Here is a 26,219-nt window from a genome sequence, read left to right as displayed (position 1 = left end):
TTAATTGACACAATTATTACCTTTGTAATCAAGAAGAGCTCGTAGTTGCTAGTAAATAATGTAACATTGTAAAGATTGTAATGGAAAAAGATTATTATGAGATAATGCTGAAATAGCCCATAGTACCATAGGATATATTCCAACAAAAAGAAATACGTGATGATACCATTCCATATATTCCAACAGCTCCCCTCTTTGTAAAATTATTGCAAAAAAAATTGAAATGGGCCAAAAACTTCTAGTCAATAATAGATTAATATGGTGAATGAAATTTGAGAAAAACAAAGAAAAATAATGACAACTGTGGGATTTGAACCCACGCCTCTAACGAGATCCGAAAACACCGCTTTCAGTGAAGTAAACACTTGAGTCGGACGCCTTAGACCAACTCGGCCAAATTGTCACAATAGTTACTCTTGTAATGTAAAAGATCAACATGCGATCGATCGACCGGATAAACTAACATACAAGCGATCAACCGGATAAAAGAAAAACCATGTCAGACCCCCCCAACAACACCCAAACCACGTTTAGTGGCGGCGACCCTCCTGCCGACAATAATTATACCGACAATAATAATGAACAGACTAATATTAATGATATGCAAAAAATTATTGCTGTTGAACTGAAGGAGAAAGAAAGTTCTCATTCCAGAGGACCTCATTCTCATGAAGCTCATCACATCAAACCCTCGACAAAAATCCAAAAAAATAATAAAAAACCAGACTCCCATAAAAAAATTGAAACTATCCACAAAAAGCTTGAATCGAATGATAAGCATAATGCTTCTTCAAACCACGAAACCCCCGTTGAAACCCCTATTGTGAATGTTGGTCCAACCTTGAACCCTACCTTTGACTCTTCACCAGATGGTGGTGATGTGGAAATTGACGCAACACCATCACGTGACATGGATGTTCTCATGCCGGATGCAAATCCATTTGGTGATAATTCTGAAGCCTGGGAATACATCTTAAAACTTAAGGATGTATTTCTGGTTGAATTGTCTATTGTTAAAGAAGACTTGAGTATTACAATTGAAGATTGGGAAATAAAATTTCAAAATCTTGAACTTAAAAACAATGAGTTAGCTAAACAACTCATTGCTTTGACCGAAAAGCTTAAAGCTTCAGAAGGACAAGTGAATTCTCTTCGCTCAGAACTTGATGTTTTGAGAAACAATCAGGTTCACACAGAAGTTAAACATGTAATGTTTGAAAAACTTAAAAAGGAAGTTAAGGATAATAAGGATCATTGCGATAAAGTGAAACATAAAGCTGATGAAATAGCTAAGATGACTCTTCAAGATTTGTCTCAAGAAAAAGCAAGAAACAAAAGAATTATTGACACTGAAATCAAGGAATTCAAAGAAATGACCAACAATCTTGAGAAAAGAGTTGATAATATGGAATACAAAGTTGGAACTATTTCAACTAAGGCTGATTTAACTACCAAAGAACTTAGCTACGCAAAAAGGAAATCAAGAGTGCGGTAAGAAAAGTCGACACTTTGCCTTTTGCTTTGACCCCTAAAACTCCAAATGGAGCAACTCCAAAGTTGAAAGACATTATGAAGGCTCAAAACAACACCGTGAAACTAAAGTTGATGAAGACAAACCCACTTTTAGAGTGTGCATAAGAATTCCAGATACCATGAAAGAGTTAATATCCCTGCGATTGGAAAGAAAATTGATGCGGTTGCACAAAAGCCGGTGGCTCAGGAAATAGGCTATACTGTCAAAGGGCATTTATATGTTCAACTTAATGACAAAGATTTTGCTGATAAAGCTGCAGAATGGATCCCCAAAGTTGACCCTACTTATTCAGTGCTTGACACAGATTCTTGGTACAAGGCTGTACTTCAGGAAATACCTAATACGGCATCGATTGAAGACTTGAAAGAAACTCTCTACAATTTTAATGATTACCATATTGTTTTGAATACCGAACCCAAAATCATTAGCAGAAACCAATTTACCCAAACAGCATTGGTTTCATTCAGAAATGCCCAAGACTATGCAAAGTGTGCTGATAATCTTATTATCCAGTACACAAAAGTTAAAGTTAGACCTTTTATTAGCAGAAAAAAAAACTCCTGAAGAACTCCAAGCTATGCGTAATAAGATACGATTATTGAAAAATGAATCAGACAAAAGGATAATGAGGCCCATCCTGTTTCCACTGACGACTCACAAGATGAACCGATGAAAGAAACAAATATTGAAGAACTAGATGAATCCAATGAGGAAGAAAACGAAAACAATTCTATTACATCCAATGAATTATAAAGTATTCCAACTCAATTGTCATAAATCGAAATCTATTACTGAAACTATCTTAGATAAAAAGAACCTGATATCTTGTTATTACAAGAACCTTACTTTAACAACTATGGGCCCATTAAACATAAAGATTGGATCCCAATCTTTACAGAAACTGGAAAAGAAAAAAAAAATGCAGAGCAATTACTTACATTAGGTCTAACTCTGACTTACGAGCATTAACTACTAAAATTGAAAAGTTTACAAATCGAGATATGGTTACCATTTTGGTTAAAGACATTACAATTGTCAATGTCTATAATCAACCGAAACCATCAAGAAATACCCTGAGCCACCGGTTTTGAGTTTCTCAAACGGGAGATCAAGGAACAATACTCAAAGATTGTCATTGCAGGTGATTATAACTTACATCACAAGGAATGGGAGTCAAGGGCAGGTCCGAATACGGAAGCAGATGAAGTTGTTGAGTGGCTACATGAAAATGATATGATGTTAATTACTCCAAGAAATCAAAAAACATACAACAATAGAACCAATATTGATTTGGTTTATGGCTCAGTGGACTTACTTCATAGAATTTCATTTAGTGGAGTGGATGAAAATACACTAAGTGATCACTCAATTGTGGAGTGGGACATCTATATGTCTCAGAGTAAAAACAGGGATGAAGTTTTACTTCGGTGAAGAGATTGAATATTAAGAATGCAGATTGGGAAAAGTTTGACAAGGAGCTTTCTTCTGCCATTAAAGATTTTAATGTGCATAACAAAACTCTAAAATCAACTGACCAAATTGATGACCAAGCTAAAGTTCTTGAGGAGGTTGTAAAAAGAGCAATGGCAAAGTCGATGAAGGAAGTTAAGGTGATGAAAAAGTCCAAACGCTATTGGAATCAAGAATTAAGGAGAAGTTAGAAAAAGCGCTAGAAGCTAAAAGGGAAGCCCGTCAAAGACAACCTTCTTTGGCTTTGAAACGACAAAAAATTGAAGAGGCAAAAAAGCTAGAAAAATTTTTGACCACAGTTTGCGTGAGGCAAGTACTGAGCAATGGAATAAATATTTGTCTAGTTTAGAAGGAAATGACATTTGGAAGATTTTGAAGTATATTAATCCAAAAAGCAATGATACCATTATACCACAAATTAGAAAGAAGATGGAACTCTCACTACTACTGTTGACGAAAAAAGACATGAAATATGGAAGGCACTTCTACCTGAAATTGATCATGGTCTTGATAGAGAGTTTGAAATTGATGACGATTCTCGATGGCCAAAATTAGAGTTTGATGAAGTTGACTCTGCATTGGCTGATACCCCAAATGATAAAGCTCCAGGAGACGATGGAATTACTGGCAAAGTTTTAAAGATGGCATGGCTAAATAAAGACTTTAAGGAAAGGTTTTTCAAGCTTCTCCAAGCTTGTGTAAAGTTTGGATACCACCCAAAAGTCTGGAGACATGGCATTATTGTTGTTATACCTAAACCTAAGAAACCTGACTATTCAAAGCCAAGAGCATACCGACCAATTTCCTTACTTAAGATTCCATCTAAAGTACTGGAAAAATTATACAAAAAGAATGACCAAGCTTACAACACACTTACTTCCACCAGAGCAATATGGGGAAGACAAGGTTATTGTGCTACTGATGCTGTTTTGGAACTTGTCCAAAGAATTGAAACTAGTAAAGAAAAATTTCAGCTATGCTCATTGATATTCAAGGAGCTTTTGATAATGTTAACAGAAATATATTGGCACACACAATGGAGGATATGAAACTACCCAAAACACTTATAAACTGGACGTACCAATTTGTAAGTGAAAGAGAAGCTAGTATGCTCATGGACCGAAGAAAAGGATCAGTGCAAAAATTAGTACTGGAATTCCGCAAGGCTCACCTATTTCACCACTACTTTTTTGATATATTCCACACCAATGTATCATGCCATTAAAGAATGGGGTGGAACTCCTTTTGGCTTCATTGATGATGTGACTATTACCGTTGAAGGTAAAATTGAAGAAAATACCAAAAGCTTAAGCAACATATTAGAAAAATGTTGTAATTGGGCTAAATCAAGAATGACCAAAATTGATTTGGGTGATAAATTGGTTTTATTCATTTTACAAAAATGTGAAACCTAAAGATGAGAAAGTGCAACTTACTTTACCTAATGGAGAACTTCGTGAACCCCAGAAGGAAGTTAAATTGCTTGGAATTACTTTGAACAATCTGCTTGATTTTAAATCTCATATTTTGAATAAAATCAATAAAGCAAGAAAAGCTGTTGGCGCTATTTGGCATCTTGGAGGCGTGCAAAAGGTATGCGAGGGTCTGCAGTCAGATCACTGTATATTGCTTGCGTGAGACCAATTGTTGAATATGGCTTAGAAATTTGGCATCATAAAATCTTGAAAGGAGAAATCCACAAGTTGGAGTAATGCAGAACATGGCTTTAAGAAGAATTGTTGGTGCTTATCGCACAACTCCTATTGCGGTACTACAAAAGGAAGCTGGTATTATGCCATATAGTATTAGGCTAAAATTTATGGTGGCACGAAAAGCTATTCGTTTACACCTAAATATTAGCAAAACTAATCCTATTAATGGTCATTTGTTAACATTGATTGAGAAATCTCCAATTGCAAAGCTAACCACGCTTTACATGTTGGCGAAAGATGATAGAGACTATATGATTAAAAAGGATGAAAAACGAAAATGCAAGAGGGTTGAACCTCTTACACTGAAACAACAACAAAATCAGACGATTGGAATTTTGAAGAAACAAGCAATGGAAGAATGGCAAGAAATGTATTGGAACAGCAGTAAGGATCTGTGGTATCATAATATCACAGTGGAGTCGAAATGTACTGATAATCTTTCCAAAATGGTTACGGGAGTGATCATGAAGAAAGATAGTCGAAGGATCTTGAGTAATATTACTCAATTTCGCACAGGCCATGGAAACTTTGGCGCATGGTTTAAAAAGTTTGGAATTGAAAAGGATAGTTACAACTGCAAATGTGGAGAGCTGGAAACAGTTCATCACATTTTAGTTGAGTGTCCTTTGCTTGAAGAGGAAAGAAAAGGACTGAAACGGATATCTCCAGAGATGGACATGTCGACTCTCTTAAACAGTTTAACTGGCTTACAAGAGATTGTAAGCTTTATCTCTGCTTGGAGGGATTAAGAAATACAATTACAGCGTTGATGAAGACAAGTGGAGATAGGTTGGGAAGGTTTGGTTATTTTAACCCCCTGTTCCTCGTAAGCTGGCATCAGGACTTATTTTCGGGCTGTTGGAGATGCAATGTTGAAGCCAAAATTAAAAGTTTATTATTAAAATGAAAAAATATATAGTATGGACAAGAAGGATAGCGCAGATGCTGATGTTATATAATTCTATAACCCTTGAATAAAAACAAACAAACAAACATAATATAAAACTTATTGTATTGATGTAAATATCTTTTTAGATACCGATAAAACTTATGGAAATATATGACTATATATATTCAAGCGATTCTCTTTAATAATTCCTTCTTAATCGCTTCTTAATCTTTAATCTAAATTAATGTATTTATCCTCAAATATTTATCGATAATTATTATCTCGATCGATTGCATATTTGTTCTTTAAAGTGTTTATAGTTATTTATCTCGATCGCTTGATTGCTTGTTTCTTTTATCCGGTTGATCGCTTGTATGTTAGTTTATCCGGTCGATCGATCGCATGTTGATCTTTTACAACTTTCCCTTCCTTCATAAAAGCTCGTCCCGAGCTTTGATTCTAGCCATGTAAGCTTTGAATAATGGTATCCTTTTTTCTGCAGGCATAGAATTCCAAAAACTTGTCGAAATAGCGACGCAATGCCCAGGTAGGCTATCTGTGAACTGTAGATAGACAAGACCATTTTGCATAGCGGCTACGCTAGCAATGCGATTCGAGTTCTTCTTAACATAATCCTCAGTAGGTCTAATATCAGCAGGGTATTCATCAGATTTGACATATTTGCGTAATTTCGAAACATTAAAAACACGGTTGTTCTTCACAGTAGTGGGTAAGTCCAATTCAAACGCATTTCCTCCCCCAATTGCTTTAACGGCGGTGTATGGACCGACGAAAAGTGGCAGCATCCTGTTGCTAGGGCTCTGAAAACTAGTGTGGTGGATAAGAACAGAATCACCAACTTTAATTTCCACAGGACGACGATGCTTGTCAGCTTGTCGTTGTTGACTCAACTGTGAGAAACTCATGTACTCTTGAGTACGTAACAGAATAGCTTTCAGTTTGACTTGTAGACTTTCCACGTTTGAGGGTATACGAGCATCCAATGGTGGACGGATCATTGCAGGCTGGCGAGGTAGAAAGCCAAGATCAGCGACAAATGGGGATGTCTTAATAGTAGACTGTGGTGCGGAATTATAAGCAAATTCTACTTGGTCAAGATAATAAAACCAATCAAGTCCATTGTCATAACAGTAAGAGCGTAAAAGTTGTCTTAGAATCCGATTAATACGTTCTGTTTGACCATCAGACTGTGGGTGATAAGCAGTAGACTTGCATAGCTTCGTACCCCAGGACTTGGTAAAAGCAGTCCAGAATGTAGAGAAACGAACATCTCTATCCGAAACAATTTCTGTGGGATATCCATGTAAGCGAGTAACTTCGCGCATAAAAAGCTGTGCTAGCTTAGGGCCATCTAAGGTAGTAGTAGTTGCGATAAAATGAGCGCGTTTGGTAAGGCGGTCAACGACTACTAAAATCATATCAAAATCCTCGGACATAGGGATGCCAGTAATGAAATCCATAGAAACTGAAGACCAGCGGTTCTCAGGAACTTCCAGTGGTTGTAGCAGACCTTGTGTTTTGCGTTGCTCAGGTTTGTTGTGTAGACAGTTATCACAACTTTGAATAAAACGCTTGATGTTGCGGAACATATGGGGCCAGTAATAGTCAGCAGCTAATGTAAGATAAGTGGCATAAGGGCCAGAGTGAGACAGGTTGTGTGCTTTAGATATAAGCAACTGTCTAAGTTGGGATGCAGGAATGCAAAGACGACGATGGTGATCGTCCATGGTAGTAAACTTTATAAAATAAAGAACACCGTCATCATACTCAAATTGCTTTTTGAGACGATCGTGAAGTGGTGAATCCGAATCTTCCAAATGACTAATGATATCAGCGAAGAAAGGATCAGACTTTAAAGAATCACGAACTTGTTGTAAAAGTTCCTCAAAATCGTTATCAAGCTCAATAGCTTCAATGAACATGCGGCTAAGTGCATCCGCAGCGACATTAGTTTTTCCTTTGATGTACTGAATACTAAAATCATACTCGGCAAGTAAACCAAACCATCGTGCAATACGACCAGTGGGTTGTTTAGTTTGAGACTGTAAGTGAGTCAAGGAAATGTGGTCAGTGCGTAAAATGAAATGAACGCCATATAACAGAGTGCGGAAATGCTTCAAAGCTTCGACGATAGCCAAGAATTCCAAATCTTGGACAGCATAGTTTTGTTGAGCTTTGTCGAGCTTGCGGGAGAAATAAGCGACGACACCAAGCTTTTTACCTTGAACTCCGAATTGTTCTAAGGTGGCACCAATACCAATTTTACTAGCGTCAGTAGTAAGGACAAAGAGATCATCTGGATTGGGTATGATAAGAACAGGACTAGTGGTAAGCTTATCCTTAAGCTTGTCAAAGGCTTTTTGTTCAACGGGGGTCCACTTAGTATCTTTGGGTTGAGACATAAAAGTAGTCAATGGTGCAGCAATTTGTGAAAAATGCGGAACAAAACGTCGATAAAAATTAGCAAGACCCATAAAACGCATACAATCGTGAGGTGTTATAGGAACAGGAAAATCTCTTATAGCTTTGACTTTATCATCCGTAGGCAAGATACCTTTAGTAGATACTTGAATGTTGAACTGTGACACGGGAAGTCATGATAATAATAGAAAATATTATCCAAGAAAAGTATATATTGAAATATATAAGATAAAACAGTTATATAAGAAGAAAGAAAAAGGAAAAGAAAAATTATAAAAGTTGGGGAAGAAACCTTCCTTAAATATCTGAGGGAAAGAAAAATTTGCAGTGGTGAAAATTTTTCATTTGGGTTTGTCCCAAAGTTGAGTGGGTTTGTATTACACTTCAACTTTGTAACAAATTAAGGAGGGTAACCACAGTCACATAAGGGCTTAAACCTAATGCGGCTAAAACTAAAATAAACATAGATTGTCAACCATAGTTTCCCACCCAAACTCACGTGCATTATCAACTGCACTAGTCTGCGACAACATTGCATGCTCAACACCTCCCCTTGTCGCAGAATCACCTACTGCCTTCATACCAAGTAGTCCCCTCAATGTCTCAAACTTCACACGACCAAGATTCTTAGTAAACATATCTGCCAACATCACTTGAGTATCAAGATACTCCAGATGAATCACTCCACTGCGAATATAGTGACGGACAACATGATACCGAACATCAATATGCTTGGTGCGACGATGAAACACTGGGTTCTGAGCCAAAGCAATACATCCCTGATTGTCCTCAAACATAGTCACTGGCAACGGAACAGGAATCTTGCAAAGAGACAACAACTGATTAATCCAGAAGCATTCCTTAGACGCATCAGACAATGACATGTACTCAGACTCGACGCTGGACGATGCAGGACTAACTTGCTTTCGACAAGCCCAAGTAATGGGACCACCAGACAGAATAAAACATACCCAGTAAAGGACTTACGGTCCTGCTTGTCCTGTGCATAATCGGCATCACTATAGCCAACAAGCTTGTAGACTTTCTGAGCTCGATATTCAAGACCAAGTTCAGCAGTACCCTTAAGATAACGAAGAGTATGCTTAGCAGCTTCCATATGAATAGACTTAGGACTCTGCATATATCGACAAAGAAAGCTAACAGCAACAGCAAGATCAGGACGAGCACAATTAGCAGCATAAATCAGCTTACCAATAATACTGCGATACATGGAGGCATCGGTAGCAGAGTCAGACTCGGAAAAATCAGAAAGATCACGAGTGGGTAAAGGAGTCTTGACACTTGAACAATTCTGCATACCAAACTCCTCCAACACGTCAAAAATATAACGTGAAACATCCACAGTAATATGGTAAGGTGACTGCTTAACTCTCATGCCAAGGAACTGCTCGACTGGGCCCAAGTCTTTCATCTTAAACATAGATGACAAAGAAGACTTGGTTTTGGCAATGACTTCAGAAGAATTGCCAGAAATAAGTAAATCATCAACATACAGTGCAATAATAACCATGGTAGACCCAGATCCTTTGGTATACACACCGTAGTCACTTTCATTACGAATAAACCCAAGTTTGACAAGAGCACCATGAATCTTCTCATTCCAACACAAAGGAGCTTGCTTTAAACCATACAAAGACTTCTTCAAATGACACACTTTAGATTCCTGACCTTTGACAACAAAGCCTTTAGGTTGTCTCATATAAATATCTTCTTTGAGATCACCATTAAGAAATGCAGTCTCGACATCCATATGATGAACCTGGAACCCAAACTGAGCAGCAATAGCAAGAACAATCCTCACAGTCTCGTAACGAACAACGGGAGCAAAAGTTTCAGTATAATCAATACCTTCAACTTGCGAAAATCCAATACACACGAGACGAGCTTTGTAACGTTCAATTGAACCGTCAGCTTTGCGCTTAACTTTAAACACCCATTTGCTATTGATAGCCTTGCGACCAGGTGGGAGATCAACCAATTCCCAAGTACCATTGCGTTTAAGAGACGACATTTCAATAACACAGGCTTCAAGCCAAAACTCAGCTTCTTCACTAGACATAGCTTCTTCAAAACTACTAGGATCTGTAAAACAAGTAAAGCCACATCATCATACTCAAAGCGGGAGATTTGAGACGACGATAAGAAATACACTCTTCTTCAGCTGGACGTTTTGCAGGTGTTGCAGACACTGGAGATTGTTTCAAAGAATTTTCACAAAGGTGTTTAGAAGGAGGTGAAACAATGTCATCTGAACTCGGGCGTTTGGCAGGAGTTATAGAAGGTAAACGAACAGCAACAACACGAGATCGAGATTTAGGCAAAACAGCTTGAGTATCATCCTTAGTGACAACACTAACACCAGCTTGGTCAAGAGAATTAACAAGATCAGACGAAGGAGATTCTTGACTAAGTGGCACTACTTCCAATTCAACAGAAGGTGGTGGAGTGGGAGACGAAGCAATGATAGACGGTTGAAACCCAATATCACCCCCTCGTTGCGAGATCCCAGAATCACCTGAAATATCAGATTCATTAATAGATGGACCAGCTTCAGATAAGTCTAATTGTGAAGGAATATATTCCGAAGAAGAAACAATAGGACTAGAGTCAGGAGAGATAGAGACATCATGATCTGAAGGTGGAAGAATAGGAGAACTAGGAAGAGATGGAACAGAAGGAATAGAAGGAAGAGTAGGAAGAGTAGGAGACTCAAGAGGAGCAGAAGGTGTAGACAAAATGCGACGAACAGAACGAGGCTTATGAACAATAATAGAAGAAGAAGAAGGAGGAGGTGGCGACGGAGAATGAGACGGAGAAGAAGACGGAGACGGAGACGGTAAAGCACAAATAGAACCAGAACCAGAACCAGATGAGGATGCTGGTAAAGATCTATGAGACCCAAAACTAGAACCAGAACTTGAATCAGAACTAGCAATAGAATTAACCCTAACATTAGATCCTAAACCAGACCCCTTAGAATCAAAACAAGACCCTGACATGGACCCTGAACCAGAACCAACACTAAACCCAACACCAGTACCATTAATAGACAAGTCTTTATCACTTTTCATAAATGGAAACTTGGACTCATCAAAGTAAACACTCCTGGCTTCAACAATGCTTGAATCAAGAAGAACTCGATAAGCTGTACGATCCAAAGAATACCCAACAAAAACACCAGCTTCAGTATTTGAACTTAACTTAGATTCTCTTTTAGCACCAGGAAGAACAACTGTAGCTTGTTGAACTGTGACACGGGAAGTCATGATAATAATAGAAAATATTATCCAAGAAAAGTATATATTGAAATATATAAGATAAAACAGTTATATAAGAAGAAAGAAAAAGGAAAAGAAAAATTATAAAAGTTGGGGAAGAAACTTTCCTTATATACCCAAGGGAAAGAAAAATTTGCAGTGGTGAAAATTTTTCATTTGGGTTTGTCCCAAAGTTGAGTGGGTTTGTATTACACTTCAACTTTGTAACAAATTAAGGAGGGTAACCACAGTCACATAAGGGCTTAAACCTAATGCGGCTGTAACTAAAATAAACATAGATTGTCAACCATAGTTTCCCACCCAAACTCACGTGCATTATCAACTGCACTAGTTTGCGACAACATTGCATGCTCAACATAGCTTGACAACCAAATACTTTCATATGGTGATAACTAGGAGGTTTACCCGTCCAAAGTTGAAGAGGTGCAACACCACCAGTGGTACGACTAGGAAGACGGTTCCTAATATAATTAGCAGACTTGACAGCTTCACCCCATAAATACTCAGGAGCATGAGCATATAAAAGCATAGACTTGGCTTTTTCAAATAATGTGCGATTCAATCGCTCAGCAACACCATTTTGCTGAGGAGTATGAGGAACTGTATAAGTATGCTTGATACCCTTAGACACAAAGAACTGCTCCAGGTCTTTGGAAATGTATTCGCCGCCATTATCAGAATGAAAATATGCAACTCGATCACCAGCAGAATCACCAGAAAAATAAGATTCACACCTAGCAATAAAATTACGAATGGCAAGACTTGCATCACTTTTCCTAACCAACAACTCCACATAAGAGTACCTGGAATAATAATCCATAATGGTTAAGACATAACGATGACCCACAGGGGTAGCGACATGAGGACCGCTCAAATCAGAAACAAATAATTCCAAAGGACGACTAGCTTTTTCTGTGGTACCATTAAATGGCAATGCTGTGGCTTTGCCACCCAAGCAAGCGTCACACTTATGACTATCCACAACCTCAAAATGAGTAGGCTTGACAGAAAGTGACTTAGATAATTTCTTGAGAACGTCCACACTGGCGTGACCAAGTCGCTTGTGCCAAAGATTGGCAGACGACTCAACAGCAAACACCTCATGGACTGGCTTGGAAGGCAAAACAACTCGGAAACGACAAAAGTACAAGTCACCCATGGCAATGGCGTGGACTCGAGTTTTGCCATTTTCGACAGCAGAAATATGGTTAAGGTCTTGAATGAACCGACAACCACCAGCAGTAGCTCGACGAGCAGCAAATAAATTGCGAGGAATCTTAGGAACATATAAAACATCTCGAAGAACAACGCGGTCACAAGGCTGGTCATCTTTACCAAGAAGATCAACGACAATGTCGCCAACCCCCTCAGCAGTAGCAGAACCAAGACCACGAATGGTAGCCGAAGTGGGACGAAGAGAAAAAATATGAGATGTTATTGCAAATGTGACTGGTAGCACCAGTATCATGGATAAAGTCAAAAGAATCAGACCCAACAACTAAGTTGGCCTCAGCAGAAGTAGTAGATTCAGCAACAAAAACGTGATGGACTGAATGACTTAAATCCAAGATTGAAGAAGGATGCCAGACGACAATTAAAATCAAGGAAAACAACATGATGGTAACAAAAGATAAGTAAAAGAATGGAGAAAAACGGGATTTTGGTGTAACAATAGGTTTAACAATAGGCGGAGAAGGTTCAGTAATTGAATCCACCAAAAATCAAAACAAGGTAAGACAATATCATCATCAGAACCGACCAACGGTTTAGAATCAGAACAAGAAATAAAAAGAAGAACCGACCAACGGTTCAGAATCAAAAGGAACAATATCCGAATCGACCAACGATTCAGAATCAAAACAAATAGGAGCTGAACTGACACACGGTTCAGACTCCAAACAAACAACAGTAGAACCGACATACGGTTCAGAAATAAAACAAGAATCATCAGTGGAACCAACAAACGGTTTACCAACTGAATCAATATCAAGTCCTGAGTTTGAACAATACTCAGAAACTTGACCAACAAAACAATCTTCATCGCCGACACACGGCTCAGAAGAATCAAAAGTTCGGATTCCAAATCATCAAACGACTCGGAGCAACTGTTACGAAACTTTTCAGAAACAACAGATGTCTCGGACACAAAAGCGGAACTCACAAATGGATCATCATCAACTATCTCAGAAAATTCATCAATAGTCTCAGCAAACCAACCTCTTGAGGTTTTAGCCTCCTTAGATTCCTTGTCATCCTTATTATCTTGGCGAGCAGCCTGAACCTCTTCCCAAGAGACATGACAATTGTTGGAAGTATGACCACGCCTCTTACAACGGAAACATTTAATACCATCACCCTTAGATTTGTTATTGTACTTCTTTGATGAAGCAACGAACGCTTCAGTCGAAAGAGTAGCTGGAGGGTCAGTAATCTTCAACAACTTGGCCCATTTATCAGTGTTCCGGATGAAGTTGTTGATATCAAGGTTGTCAGTATTGTTGTTACTATCAAAGCGGTGCTCCAAGGCGTACTGGATGAAGCGCTCACAATTGGGACCCATTGAGGCCAAAGCGTTGAAGGCCACAACCGAATCAGGCGACAATGATTGGTAGATGGAACGCCATGTAGCAACATAAGAACGAACAGAAGAAACAAACTTTGGACCAACATCAATATTGCCAGCATAGAGGGATTTCATAAGTGAGATGACATCGGCGGGTTGAAGTTGACTATACTCCTGATGAAGATAAAGCCAGAGGTCACGGCCTCTAATGGCCACATCATTAACATGTTCGATCAACTCAGGAGAAATATTGTTGAGGATAACATCATGGACGACGGTGTCAAGCGAGGCGGTGAGGTCTTCGAGGGATTCATTAGCAGCTGGATTGACAGTACCAGCTTCGACATAAAGGTGGACACCATTATTCATTGCACGAAGACCCAAAAGGATCTTGGTAGCCCAGACATGATAGTTGAGAGGAGTGAGTTTTTCAGAGGAAGTAAGATTAATATAAGCCGAAGTGCGGCCCATAACCTGTTGAACTGTGACACGGGAAGTCATGATAATAATAGAAAATATTATCCAAGAAAAGTATATATTGAAATATATAAGATAAAACAGTTATATAAGAAGAAAGAAAAAGGAAAAGAAAAATTATAAAAGTTGGGGAAGAAACCTTCCTTAAATATCTGAGGGAAAGAAAAATTTGCAGTGGTGAAAATTTTTCATTTGGGTTTGTCCCAAAGTTGAGTGGGTTTGTATTACACTTCAACTTTGTAACAAATTAAGGAGGGTAACCACAGTCACATAAGGGCTTAAACCTAATGCGGCTAAAACTAAAATAAACATAGATTGTCAACCATAGTTTCCCACCCAAACTCACGTGCATTATCAACTGCACTAGTCTGCGACAACATTGCATGCTCAACATTGAAAACCAAGAAACTCAAGTGATTCACGAAAGAAGGCACACTTCTTTAAACTAGCAACTAATTGATTAGATCGAAGTAGTTCTAGGACAATTCTGACATGTTTCTCATGTTCTTCACTAGACTCAGAATAAATGAGAATATCATCCAGGTAAACAACGACAAATTGGTTGAGATAAGGACGAAAAATGTCGTTCATGTAATTTTGAAAAGTAGCAGGAGCATTGGTTAGTCCAAAAGGCATGACTAAAAATTCCCAATGACCATTGTTTGTTGAAAAAGCGGTCTTATGAATGTGGTCATCAAAAACACGAATTTGATGATAACCAGAGCGAAGATCAAGTTTGCTGAAAAACTTTGCACCATGTAGTTGATTGAGAATGTCATCAATGTTGGGTAATGGGTAACGGTTCTTGATGGTAATGTTGTTGAGCATACGGTAGTCGATACACATACGCATGGAACCATCTTTCTTTTTGACAAAAAGAACAGGAGCACTGTAAGGTGATGACGATGGGCGAATAAATTCAGTTTTGATGAGTTTTTCGATTTCTGTTGTAAGAATTTTATTTTCTTGTTGTGAAAGACGATATGGTGGCTTTGCTGGGATTTTTGCTGTGGGAACGGTATCAATTCGATGTGAGATATCTTTTTGTGGTGGTAGTTTATCCGGTGGGTCGTTTGTTACGACATCACTAAATTCCGAAAATTGTTTTGGTAATACTCCTTCCTCCCCTCCAGGTTCGTTTTCCATTCTGATGACACAAACACCTAAGGAATTATCCCTAGATTTTGCAAGACGACCGAATTGAACTTTGTTGGCATAAAGCTCGGATGGTGTGATAGACTCAATGTTGTTAAAAGTATTAGACTCCCAATCTATGAATTGCCAAAAAATTTTGATAAAAGGAACACCAAGTACAACATCATGATAAAGTTCGCTAGCAACAAAGAACATATCAGTAACAGAAATGTCACCAATAACAATAGTAAGCAAAATTTTGTGAGTAAGACGTGAAGTTTCAGGACCAATTGCAGTGTTGGCTAACCGTTGCTTGATGCAAGGTTGACAGAGGTGATCCAGATTGGCTTTTTGGATTGTTTCCAGTTTGACAAAAAGTGCGGGAGCGCCAGAATCCACTAGGGCAGGGGTAAAAATTTGTTGATCTGGGAATTGAAGATAAGCGGGCAGAATAATTTTGTTGAGCACTAAAGGATCTTTAGTGTTGATGTCTTCCTGGGTAGCAGCAATAAATGATTTACCAGTAAAGTTGTTGTGTGGAGGTGTTGTTGCAATGTAATCATCGGTGGTGTTAATGTGAATAGCGTTGATACTTATTTCCATCTCATCAGAGTCCAGGGTGGTGGACTTCATACTTATATCCATCTCATTAGGGTCACGAGTAATAGAAGCATCAAGAATATTAGCTTCAGGGGGTTTAGCTGATGTGGACAGCTCATCGTCAACACTCATGCTGACGGAATCAAGATTGTAATCTTCAGGGTGTTGTTGTGGACTAACAGAGTTGAGATCTGAAAGAACAGGTTGTTTATGAAAATTTGTTGGAATACGTTGTAAAATTTCCATTGGTTCGATAGTGTTGATTTGACGCATAGGGCGGCCGATCCCTACTGAATGATCAAACGAGAGCTCATTGCGGGGTGTAGAATGTCCCATGATTGGTGTGGTTTGGACATCTAGTTTGCGCATCTGCTCGGCTAAATCAATTTCAGAAGCGTCTTCAATGTTTTGATCAAAAGTGGGCATTGACATATCTTTGTTGTTATTGTTGTTGTCAATGTTGTTGTCGATGTTGTTGTCGATGTTGTTGTCAATGTTGTTGTCGATGTTGTTGTCAATGTTGTTGTCAATGTTGTTGTAATCGTCGGACGACAAGGACGATTCTTCACTGGAGGAACTGTTATCCTCAATATCGATATACTGGCGGAGACTCTTCTCACGCGGCGCGCAGGTAGCTTCATCACTAATACCGGTAGACCCAACTGAGCTATGGGTTTGCACAGGCACCCGGGAGGCTTCTTTGATTATTGGAACTGCATGCTCAGCTTTAGCAACCTCGGGTTGTTTGACATGGACACCTTTATTTAACGACTCGGTGTTTAACTCAAACTGCCTTCTCTTCTCTCTCTCTCTTCCTTTATCCAAGTGCAGATTTTTACTTGGAACCACGATAACTTCTCTCTCTTCTTCATAGGCCTTGACATTGCCTTCGTGATTAATTGTTGACCTCATTCTTGTTGAGCATGCAATGTTGTCGCAGACTAGTGCAGTTGATAATGCACGTGAGTTTGGGTGGGAAACTATGGTTGACAATCTATGTTTATTTTAGTTTTAGCCGCATTAGGTTTAAGCCCTTATATGACTGTGGTTACCCTCCTTAATTTGTTACAAAGTTGAAGTGTAATACAAACCCACTCAACTTTGGGACAAACCCAAATGAAAAATTTTCACCACTGCAAATTTTTCTTTCCCTTGGGTATATAAGGAAAGTTTCTTCCCCAACTTTTATAATTTTTCTTTTCCTTTTTCTTTCTTCTTATATAACTGTTTTATCTTATATATTTCAATATATACTTTTCTTGGATAATATTTTCTATTATTATCATGACTTCCCGTGTCACAGTTCAACAGGTTATGGGCCGCACTTCGGCTTATATTAATCTTACTTCCTCTGAAAAACTCACTCCTCTCAACTATCATGTCTGGGCTACTAAGATCCTTTTGGGTCTTCGTGCTATGAATAATGGTGTCCACCTTTATGTCGAAGCTGGTACTGTCAATCCAGCTGCTAATGAATCCCTCGAAGACCTCACCGCCTCGCTTGATACCGTCGTCCATGATGTCATCCTCAACAACATTTCTCCTGAGTTGATCGAACATGTTAATGATGTGGCCATTAGAGGCCGTGACCTCTGGCTTTATCTTCATCAGGAGTATAGTCAACTTCAACCCGCCGATGTCATCTCACTTATGAAATCCCTCTATGCTGGCAATATTGATGTTGGTCCAAAGTTTGTTTCTTCTGTTCGTTCTTATGTTGCTACATGGCGTTCCATCTACCAATCATTGTCGCCTGATTCGGTTGTGGCCTTCAACGCTTTGGCCTCAATGGGTCCCAATTGTGAGCGCTTCATCCAGTACGCCTTGGAGCACCGCTTTGATAGTAACAACAATACTGACAACCTTGATATCAACAACTTCATCCGGAACACTGATAAATGGGCCAAGTTGTTGAAGATTACTGGACCTCCAGCTACTCTTTCGACTGAAGCGTTCGTTGCTTCATCAAAGAAGTACAATAACAAATCTAAGGGTGATGGTATTAAATGTTTCCGTTGTAAGAGGCGTGGTCATACTTCCAACAATTGTCATGTCTCTTGGGAAGAGGTTCAGGCTGCTCGCCAAGATAATAAGGATGACAAGGAATCTAAGGAGGCTAAAACCTCAAGAGGTTGGTTTGCTGAGACTATTGATGAATTTTCTGAGATAGTTGATGATGATCCATTTGTGAGTTCCGCTTTTGTGTCCGAGACATCTGTTGTTTCTGAAAAGTTTCGTAACAGTTGCTCCGAGTCGTTTGATGATTTGGAATCCGAACTTTTTGATTCTTCTGAGCCGTGTGTCGGCGATGAAGATTGTTTTGTTGGTCAAGTTTCTGAGTATTGTTCAAACTCAGGACTTGATATTGATTCTGTTGAGCATGCAATGTTGTCGCAGACTAGTGCAGTTGATAATGCACGTGAGTTTGGGTGGGAAACTATGGTTGACAATCTATGTTTATTTTAGTTTTAGCCGCATTAGGTTTAAGCCCTTATGTGACTGTGGTTACCCTCCTTAATTTGTTACAAAGTTGAAGTGTAATACAAACCCACTCAACTTTGGGACAAACCCAAATGAAAAATTTTCACCACTGCAAATTTTTCTTTCCCTCAGATATTTAAGGAAGGTTTCTTCCCAAACTTTTATAATTTTTCTTTTCCTTTTTCTTTCTTCTTATATAACTGTTTTATCTTATATATTTCAATATATACTTTTCTTGGATAATATTTTCTATTATTATCATGACTTCCCGTGTCACAGTTCAACAGAACAGGGAGATCGGCGAATGTCTCATAAGAGCTGGCGTTGTTCTTTGAGTGGGTCTCAGATGTTGAGTGGGCAACAGAACTTCCAGTGCTGGCTGACTCGAAGGATGAGGGTCCTTCATTGACTCCTGTAGTGTTTCCGTGATTAGACATAGCGGAGAAGACTAAAAGCAAGAGTTAATAAGTAAATACAATTGATAAGCTGAAAGCTGAAAGAGTATTTAATAAAAACAGTTTTGCGTAAATTTAGAGTAGCATAAGAATTATATAAAATGATAAAAATAATAAAATAATAAAATAATAAAAGTTCGCTATCATACCTAAAAGCAAGAGTTAATAAGTAAATACGATTGATAAGCTGAAAGCTGAAAGAGTATTTAATAAAAACAGTTTTGCGTAAATTTAGAGTAGCGAGAAAAAGAAGAGAAAGAAAACAAGAAAGGTTTCTGTAATGAAGAAAATTTAAAAGAGCATCTTGAAAATTTTCTTTAGCAATAGGGAGTCTTGATTGTAACAATTATTGTAACTCCAATGGTAATGGGTTAGTAGTTGCTAGTGAATAATGTAACAATGTAGAGAGTGTAATGTTGAACTGTGACACGGGAAGTCATGATAATAATAGAAAATATTATCCAAGAAAAGTATATATTGAAATATATAAGATAAAACAGTTGTATAAGAAGAAAGAAAAAGGAAAAGAAAAATTATAAAAGTTGGGGAAGAAACCTTCCTTAAATATCCAAGGGAAAGAAAAATTTGCAGTGGTGAAAATTTTTCATTTGGGTTCGTCCCAAAGTTGAGTGGGTTTGTATTACACTTCAACTTTGTAACAAATTAAGGAGGGTAACCACAGTCACATAAGGGCTTAAACCTAATGCGGCTAAAACTAAAATAAACATAGATTGTCAACCATAGTTTCCCACCCAAACTCACGTGCATTATCAACTGCACTAGTCTGCGACAACATTGCATGCTCAACAGAATCAATATCAAGTCCTGAGTTTGAACAATACTCAGAAACTTGACCAACAAAACAATCTTCATCGCCGACACACGGCTCAGAAGAATCAAAAAGTTCGGATTCCAAATCATCAAACGACTCGGAGCAACTGTTACGAAACTTTTCAGAAACAACAGATGTCTCGGACACAAAAGCGGAACTCACAAATGGATCATCATTGTTGAACTGTGACACGGGAAGTCATGATAATAATAGAAAATATTATCCAAGAAAAGTATATATTGAAATATATAAGATAAAACAGTTGTATAAGAAGAAAGAAAAAGGAAAAGAAAAATTATAAAAGTTGGGAAAGAAACCTTCCTTATATACCCAAGGAAAAGAAAAATTTGCAGTGGTGAAAATTTTTCATTTGGGTTTGTCCCAAAGTTGAGTGGGTTTGTATTACACTTCAACTTTGTAACAAATTAAGGAGGGTAACCACAGTCACATAAGGGCTTAAACCTAATGCGGCTAAAACTAAAATAAACATAGGTTATCAACCATAGTTTCCCACCCAAACTCACGTGCATTATCAACTGCACTAGTCTGCGACAACATTGCATGCTCAACACCTCCCCTTGTCGCAGAATCACCTACTGCCTTCATACCAAGTAGTCCCCTCAATGTCTCAAACTTCACACGACCAAGATTCTTAGTGAACATATCTGCCAACATCACTTGAGTATCAAGATACTCCAGATGAATTACTCCACTGCGAATATAGTGACGCACAACATGATAACGAACATCAATATGCTTGGTGCGACGATGAAACACTGGGTTCTGAGCCAATGCAATACATCCCTGATTGTCCTCAAACATAGTCACTGGCAACGGAACAGGAATCTTGCAAAGAGACAACAACTGATTAATCCAGAAGCATTCCTTAGACGCATCAGACAATGACATATACTCAGACTCGACGCTGGACGATGCAGGACTAACTTGCTTTCGACAGGCCCAAGTAATGGGACCACCAGACAGAATGAAAACATACCCAGTAAAGGACTTACGGTCCTGCTTGTCCTGAGCATAGTCGGCATCACTATAGCCAACAAGCTTGTAGACTTTCTGAGCTCGATATTCAAGACCAAGTTCAGCAGTACCCTTAAGATAACGAAGAGTATGCTTAGCAGCTTCCATATGAATAGACTTAGGACTCTGCATATATCGACAAAGAAAACTAACAGCAACAGCAAGATCAGGACGAGCACAATTAGCAGCATAAATCAGTTTGCCAATAATACTGCGATACATGGAGGCATCGGTAGCAGAGTCAGACTCGGAAAAATCAGAAAGATCACGAGTGGGTAAAGGAGTCTTGACACTTGAACAATTCTGCATACCAAACTCCTCCAACATGTCAAAAATATAACGTGAAACATCCACAGTAATATGGTAAGGTGACTGCTTAACTCTCATGCCAAGGAACTGCTCGACTGGGCCCAAGTCTTTCATCTTAAACATAGATGACAAAGAAGACTTGGTTTTGGCAATGACTTCAGAAGAATTGCCAGAAATAAGTAAATCATCAACATACAGTGCAATAATGACCATGGTAGACCCAGATCCTTTGGTATACACGCCGTAGTCACTTTCATTACGAATAAACCCAAGTTTGACAAGAGCACCATGAATCTTCTCATTCCAACACAAAGGAGCTTGCTTTAAACCATATAAAGACTTCTTCAAATGACACACTTTAGATTCCTGACCTTTGACAACAAAGCCTTTAGGTTGTCTCATATAAATATCTTCTTTGAGATCACCATTAAGAAATGCAGTCTCGACATCCATATGATGAACCTGGAACCCAAACTGAGCAGCAATAGCAAGAACAATCCTCACAGTCTCGTAACGAACAACGGGAGCAAAAGTTTCAGTATAATCAATACCTTCAACTTGCGAAAATCCAATACACACGAGACGAGCTTTGTAACGTTCAATTGAACCGTCAGCTTTGCGCTTAACTTTAAATACCCATTTGCTATTGATAGCCTTGCGACCAGGTGGGAGATCAACCAATTCCCAAGTACCATTGCGTTTAAGAGACGACATTTCAATAACACAGGCTTCAAGCCAAAACTCAGCTTCTTCACTAGACATAGCTTCTTCAAAACTACTAGGATCTGTAAAAACAAGTAAAGCCACATCATCATACTCAAAGCGGAGAGATTTGAGACGACGATAAGAAATACATTCTTCTTCAGCTGGACGTTTTGCAGGTGTTGCAGACACTGGAGATTGTTTCAAAGAATTTTCACAAAGATGTTTAGAAGGAGGTGAAACAATGTCATCAGAACTCGGGCGTTTGGCAGGAGTTATAGAAGGTAAACGAACAGCAACAACACGAGATCGAGATTTAGGCAAAACAGCTTGAGTATCGTCCTTAGTGACAACACTAACACCAGCTTGGTCAAGAGAATTAACAAGATCAGACGAAGGAGATTCTTGACTAAGTGGCACTACTTCCAATTCAACAGAAGGTGGTGGAGTGGGAGACGAAGCAATGATAGACGGTTGAAACCCAATATCACCCTCTCGTTGCGAGATCCCAGAATCACCTGAAATATCAGATTCATTAATAGATGGACCAGCTTCAGATAAGTCTAATTGTGAAGGAATATATTCCGAAGAAGAAACAATAGGACTTGAGTCAGGAGAGATAGAGACATCATGATCTGAAGGTGGAAGAATAGGAGAACTAGGAAGAGATGGAACAGAAGGAATAGAAGGAAGAGTAGGAAGAGTAGGAGACTCAAGAGGAGCAGAAGGTGTAGACAAAATGCGACGAACAGAACGAGGCTTATGAACAATAATAGAAGAAGAAGAAGGAGGAGGCGGCGACGGAGAATGAGACGGAGAAGAAGACGGAGACGGAGACGGTAAAGCACAAATAGAACCAGAACCAGAACCAGATGAGGATGCTGGTAAAGATCTATGAGACCCAAAACTAGAACCAGAACTTGAATCAGAACTAGCAATAGAATTAACCCTAACATTAGATCCTAAACCAGACCCCTTAGAATCAAAACAAGGCCCTGACATGGACCCTGAACCAGAACCAACACTAAACCCAACACCAGTACCATTAATAGACAAGTCCTTATCACTTTTCATAAATGGAAACTTGGACTCATCAAAGTAAACACTCCTGGCTTCAACAATGCTTGAATCAAGAAGAACTCGATAAGCTGTACGATCCAAAGAATACCCAACAAAAACACCAGCTTCAGTATTTGAACTTAACTTAGATTCTCTTTTAGCACCAGGAAGAACAACTGTAGCTTGACAACCAAATACTTTCATATGGTGATAACTAGGAGGTTTACCCGTCCAAAGTTGGAGAGGTGCAACACCACCAGTGGTACGACTAGGAAGACGGTTCCTAATATAATTAGCAGACTTGACAGCTTCACCCCATAAATACTCAGGAGCATGAGCATATAAAAGCATAGACTTGGCTTTTTTCAAATAATGTGCGATTCAATCGCTCAGCAACACCATTTTGCTGAGGAGTATGAGGAACTGTATAAGTATGCTTGATACCCTTAGACACAAAGAACTGCTCCAGGTCTTTGGAAATGTATTCGCCGCCATTATCAGAATGAAAATATGCAACTCGATCACCAGCAGAATCACCAGAAAAATAAGATTCACACCTAGCAATAAAGTTACGAATGGCAAGACTTGCATCACTTTTCCTAACCAACAACTCCACATAAGAGTACCTGGAATAATAATCCATAATGGTTAAGACATAACGATGACCCACAGGGGTAGCGACATGAGGACCGCTCAAATCAGAAACAAATAATTCCAAAGGACGACTAGCTTTTTCTGTGGTACCATTAAATGGCAATGCTGTGGCTTTGCCACCCAAGCAAGCGTCACACTTATGACTATCCACAACCTCAAAATGAGTAGGCTTGACAGAAAGTGACTTAGATAATTTCTTGAGAACGTCCACACTGGCGTGACCAAGTCGCTTGTGCCAAAGATTGGCAGACGACTCAACAGCAAACACCTCATGGACTGGCTTGGAAGGCAAAACAACTCGGAAACGACAAAAGTACAAGTCACCCATGGCAATGGCATGGACTCGAGTTTTGCCATTTTCAACAGCAGAAATATGGTTAAGGTCTTGAATGAACCGACAACCACCAGCAGTAGCTCGACGAGCAGCAAATAGATTGCGAGGAATCTTAGGAACATATAAAACATCTCGAAGAACAACGCGGTCACAAGGCTGGTCATCTTTACCAAGAAGATCAACGACAATGTCGCCAACCCCCTCAGCAGTAGCAGAACCAAGACCACGAATGGTAGCCGAAGTGGGACGAAGAGAAGAAAAATATGAGATGTTATTGCAAATGTGACTGGTAGCACCGGTATCATGGATAAAGTCAAAAGAATCAGACCCAACAACTAAGTTGGCCTCAGCAGAAGTAGTAGATTCAGCAACAAAAACGTGATGGACTGAATGACTTAAATCCCAGATTGAAGAAGGATGCCAGACGACAATTAAAATCAAGGAAAACAACATGATGGTAACAAAAGATAAGTAAAAGAATGGAGAAAAACGGGATTTTGGTGTAACAATAGGTTTAACAATAGGCGGAGAAGGTTCAGTAATTGAATCCACCAAAAAATCAAAAGAAGGTAAGACAATATCATCATCAGAACCGACCAACGGTTTAGAATCAGAACAAAAAATAAAAGAAGAACCGACCAACGGTTCAGAATCAAAAGGAACAATATCCGAATCGACCAACGATTCAGAATCAAAACAAATAGGAGCTGAACTGACACACGGTTCAGACTCCAAACAAACAACAGTAGAACCGACATACGGTTCAGAAATAAAACAAGAATCATCAGTGGAACCAACAAACGGTTTACCAACTGAATCAATATCAAGTCCTGAGTTTGAACAATACTCAGAAACTTGACCAACAAAACAATCTTCATCGCCGACACACGGCTCAGAAGAATCAAAAAGTTCGGATTCCAAATCATCAAACGACTCGGAGCAACTGTTACCAAACTTTTCAGAAACAATAGATGTCTCGGACACAAAAGCGGAACTCACAAATGGATCATCATCAACTATCTCAGAAAATTCATCAATAGTCTCAGCAAACCAACCTCTTGAGGTTTTAGCCTCCTTAGATTCCTTGTCATCCTTATTATCTTGGCGAGCAGCCTGAACCTCTTCCCAAGAGACATGACAATTGTTGGAAGTATGACCACGCCTCTTACAACGGAAACATTTGATACCATCACCCTTAGATTTGTTATTGTACTTCTTTGATGAAGCAACGAACGCTTCAGTCGAAAGAGTAGCAGGGGGTCCAGTAATCTTCAACAACTTGGCCCATTTATCAGTGTTCCGGATGAAGTTGTTAATATCAAGGTTGTCAGTATTGTTGTTACTATCAAAGCGGTGCTCCAAGGCATACTGGATGAAGCGCTCACAATTGGGACCCATTGAAGCCAAAGCGTTGAAGGCCACGACCGAATCAGGCGACAATGATTGGTAGATGGAACGCCAGGTAGCAACATAAGAGCGAACAGAAGAAACAAACTTTGGACCAACATCAATATTGCCAGCATAAAGGGATTTCATAAGTGAGATGACATCGGCGGGTTGAAGTTGACTATACTCCTGATGAAGGTAAAGCCAGAGGTCACGGCCTCTAATGGCCACATCATTAACATGTTCGATCAACTCAGGAGAAATATTGTTGAGGATGACATCATGGACGACGGTATCAAGCGAGGCGGTGAGGTCTTCGAGGGATTCATTGGCAGCTGGATTGACAGTACCAGCTTCGACATAAAGGTGGACACCATTATTCATAGCACGAAGACCCAAAAGAATTTTGGTAGCCCAGACATGATAGTTGAGAGGAGTGAGTTTTTCAGAGGAAGTAAGATTAATATAAGCCGAAGTGCGGCCCATAACCTGTTGAACTGTGACACGGGAAGTCATGATAATAATAGAAAATATTATCCAAGAAAAGTATATATTGAAATATATAAGATAAAACAGTTGTATAAGAAGAAAGAAAAAGGAAAAGAAAAATTATAAAAGTTGGGAAAGAAACCTTCCTTATATACCCAAGGAAAAGAAAAATTTGCAGTGGTGAAAATTTTTCATTTGGGTTTGTCCCAAAGTTGAGTGGGTTTGTATTACACTTCAACTTTGTAACAAATTAAGGAGGGTAACCACAGTCACATAAGGGCTTAAACCTAATGCGGCTAAAACTAAAATAAACATAGGTTATCAACCATAGTTTCCCACCCAAACTCACGTGCATTATCAACT

General features: G+C 39.0%; 5 protein-coding genes across 5 annotated transcripts; 1 reads left to right on the top strand and 4 right to left on the bottom strand.

Moving 5' to 3' along the window:
• Positions 1 to 6,036: 6,036 nt before the first annotated feature.
• On the bottom strand, positions 6,037 to 11,334 carry SAPINGB_P006194 (uncharacterized protein; the record flags this gene model as incomplete). The annotated part of the gene is made up of 4 exons (XM_032000908.1): positions 6,037 to 8,180; positions 8,547 to 8,962; positions 9,019 to 10,132; positions 10,182 to 11,334. The coding sequence occupies 4 exons, from the start codon at positions 11,332 to 11,334 to the stop codon at positions 6,037 to 6,039; spliced, it is 4,827 nt and encodes a 1,608-aa protein (XP_031856799.1).
• A 223-nt stretch (positions 11,335 to 11,557) lies between these two features.
• On the bottom strand, positions 11,558 to 14,410 carry SAPINGB_P006193 (uncharacterized protein; the record flags this gene model as incomplete). Its single annotated transcript, XM_032000907.1, has 2 exons — positions 11,558 to 12,795; positions 13,270 to 14,410. 2 exons carry the CDS (start codon positions 14,408 to 14,410, stop codon positions 11,558 to 11,560), a joined length of 2,379 nt encoding a protein of 792 aa, XP_031856798.1.
• A 363-nt stretch (positions 14,411 to 14,773) lies between these two features.
• On the bottom strand, positions 14,774 to 17,032 carry SAPINGB_P006192 (uncharacterized protein; the record flags this gene model as incomplete). Its single annotated transcript, XM_032000906.1, has 1 exon — positions 14,774 to 17,032. The coding sequence occupies one exon, from the start codon at positions 17,030 to 17,032 to the stop codon at positions 14,774 to 14,776; it is 2,259 nt and encodes a 752-aa protein (XP_031856797.1).
• A 372-nt stretch (positions 17,033 to 17,404) lies between these two features.
• Positions 17,405 to 18,586, top strand: SAPINGB_P006191 (uncharacterized protein; the record flags this gene model as incomplete). Its single annotated transcript, XM_032000905.1, has 1 exon — positions 17,405 to 18,586. One exon carries the CDS (start codon positions 17,405 to 17,407, stop codon positions 18,584 to 18,586), a length of 1,182 nt encoding a protein of 393 aa, XP_031856796.1.
• Positions 18,587 to 19,771: 1,185 nt separating this feature from the next.
• SAPINGB_P006190 (uncharacterized protein) lies at positions 19,772 to 25,883 on the bottom strand (the record flags this gene model as incomplete). Its single annotated transcript, XM_032000904.1, has 4 exons — positions 19,772 to 20,071; positions 20,337 to 20,359; positions 20,413 to 23,347; positions 23,391 to 25,883. The coding sequence occupies 4 exons, from the start codon at positions 25,881 to 25,883 to the stop codon at positions 19,772 to 19,774; spliced, it is 5,751 nt and encodes a 1,916-aa protein (XP_031856795.1).
• Positions 25,884 to 26,219: the final 336 nt, after the last annotated feature.

This window comes from Magnusiomyces paraingens (assembly GCF_902498895.1).
Source record: "Magnusiomyces paraingens strain CBS 517.90 genome assembly, contig: contig5, whole genome shotgun sequence".
Lineage (NCBI taxonomy): Eukaryota > Fungi > Ascomycota > Dipodascomycetes > Dipodascales > Dipodascaceae > Magnusiomyces > Magnusiomyces paraingens.
This window is presented reverse-complemented; position numbering and strand designations above follow the sequence as displayed.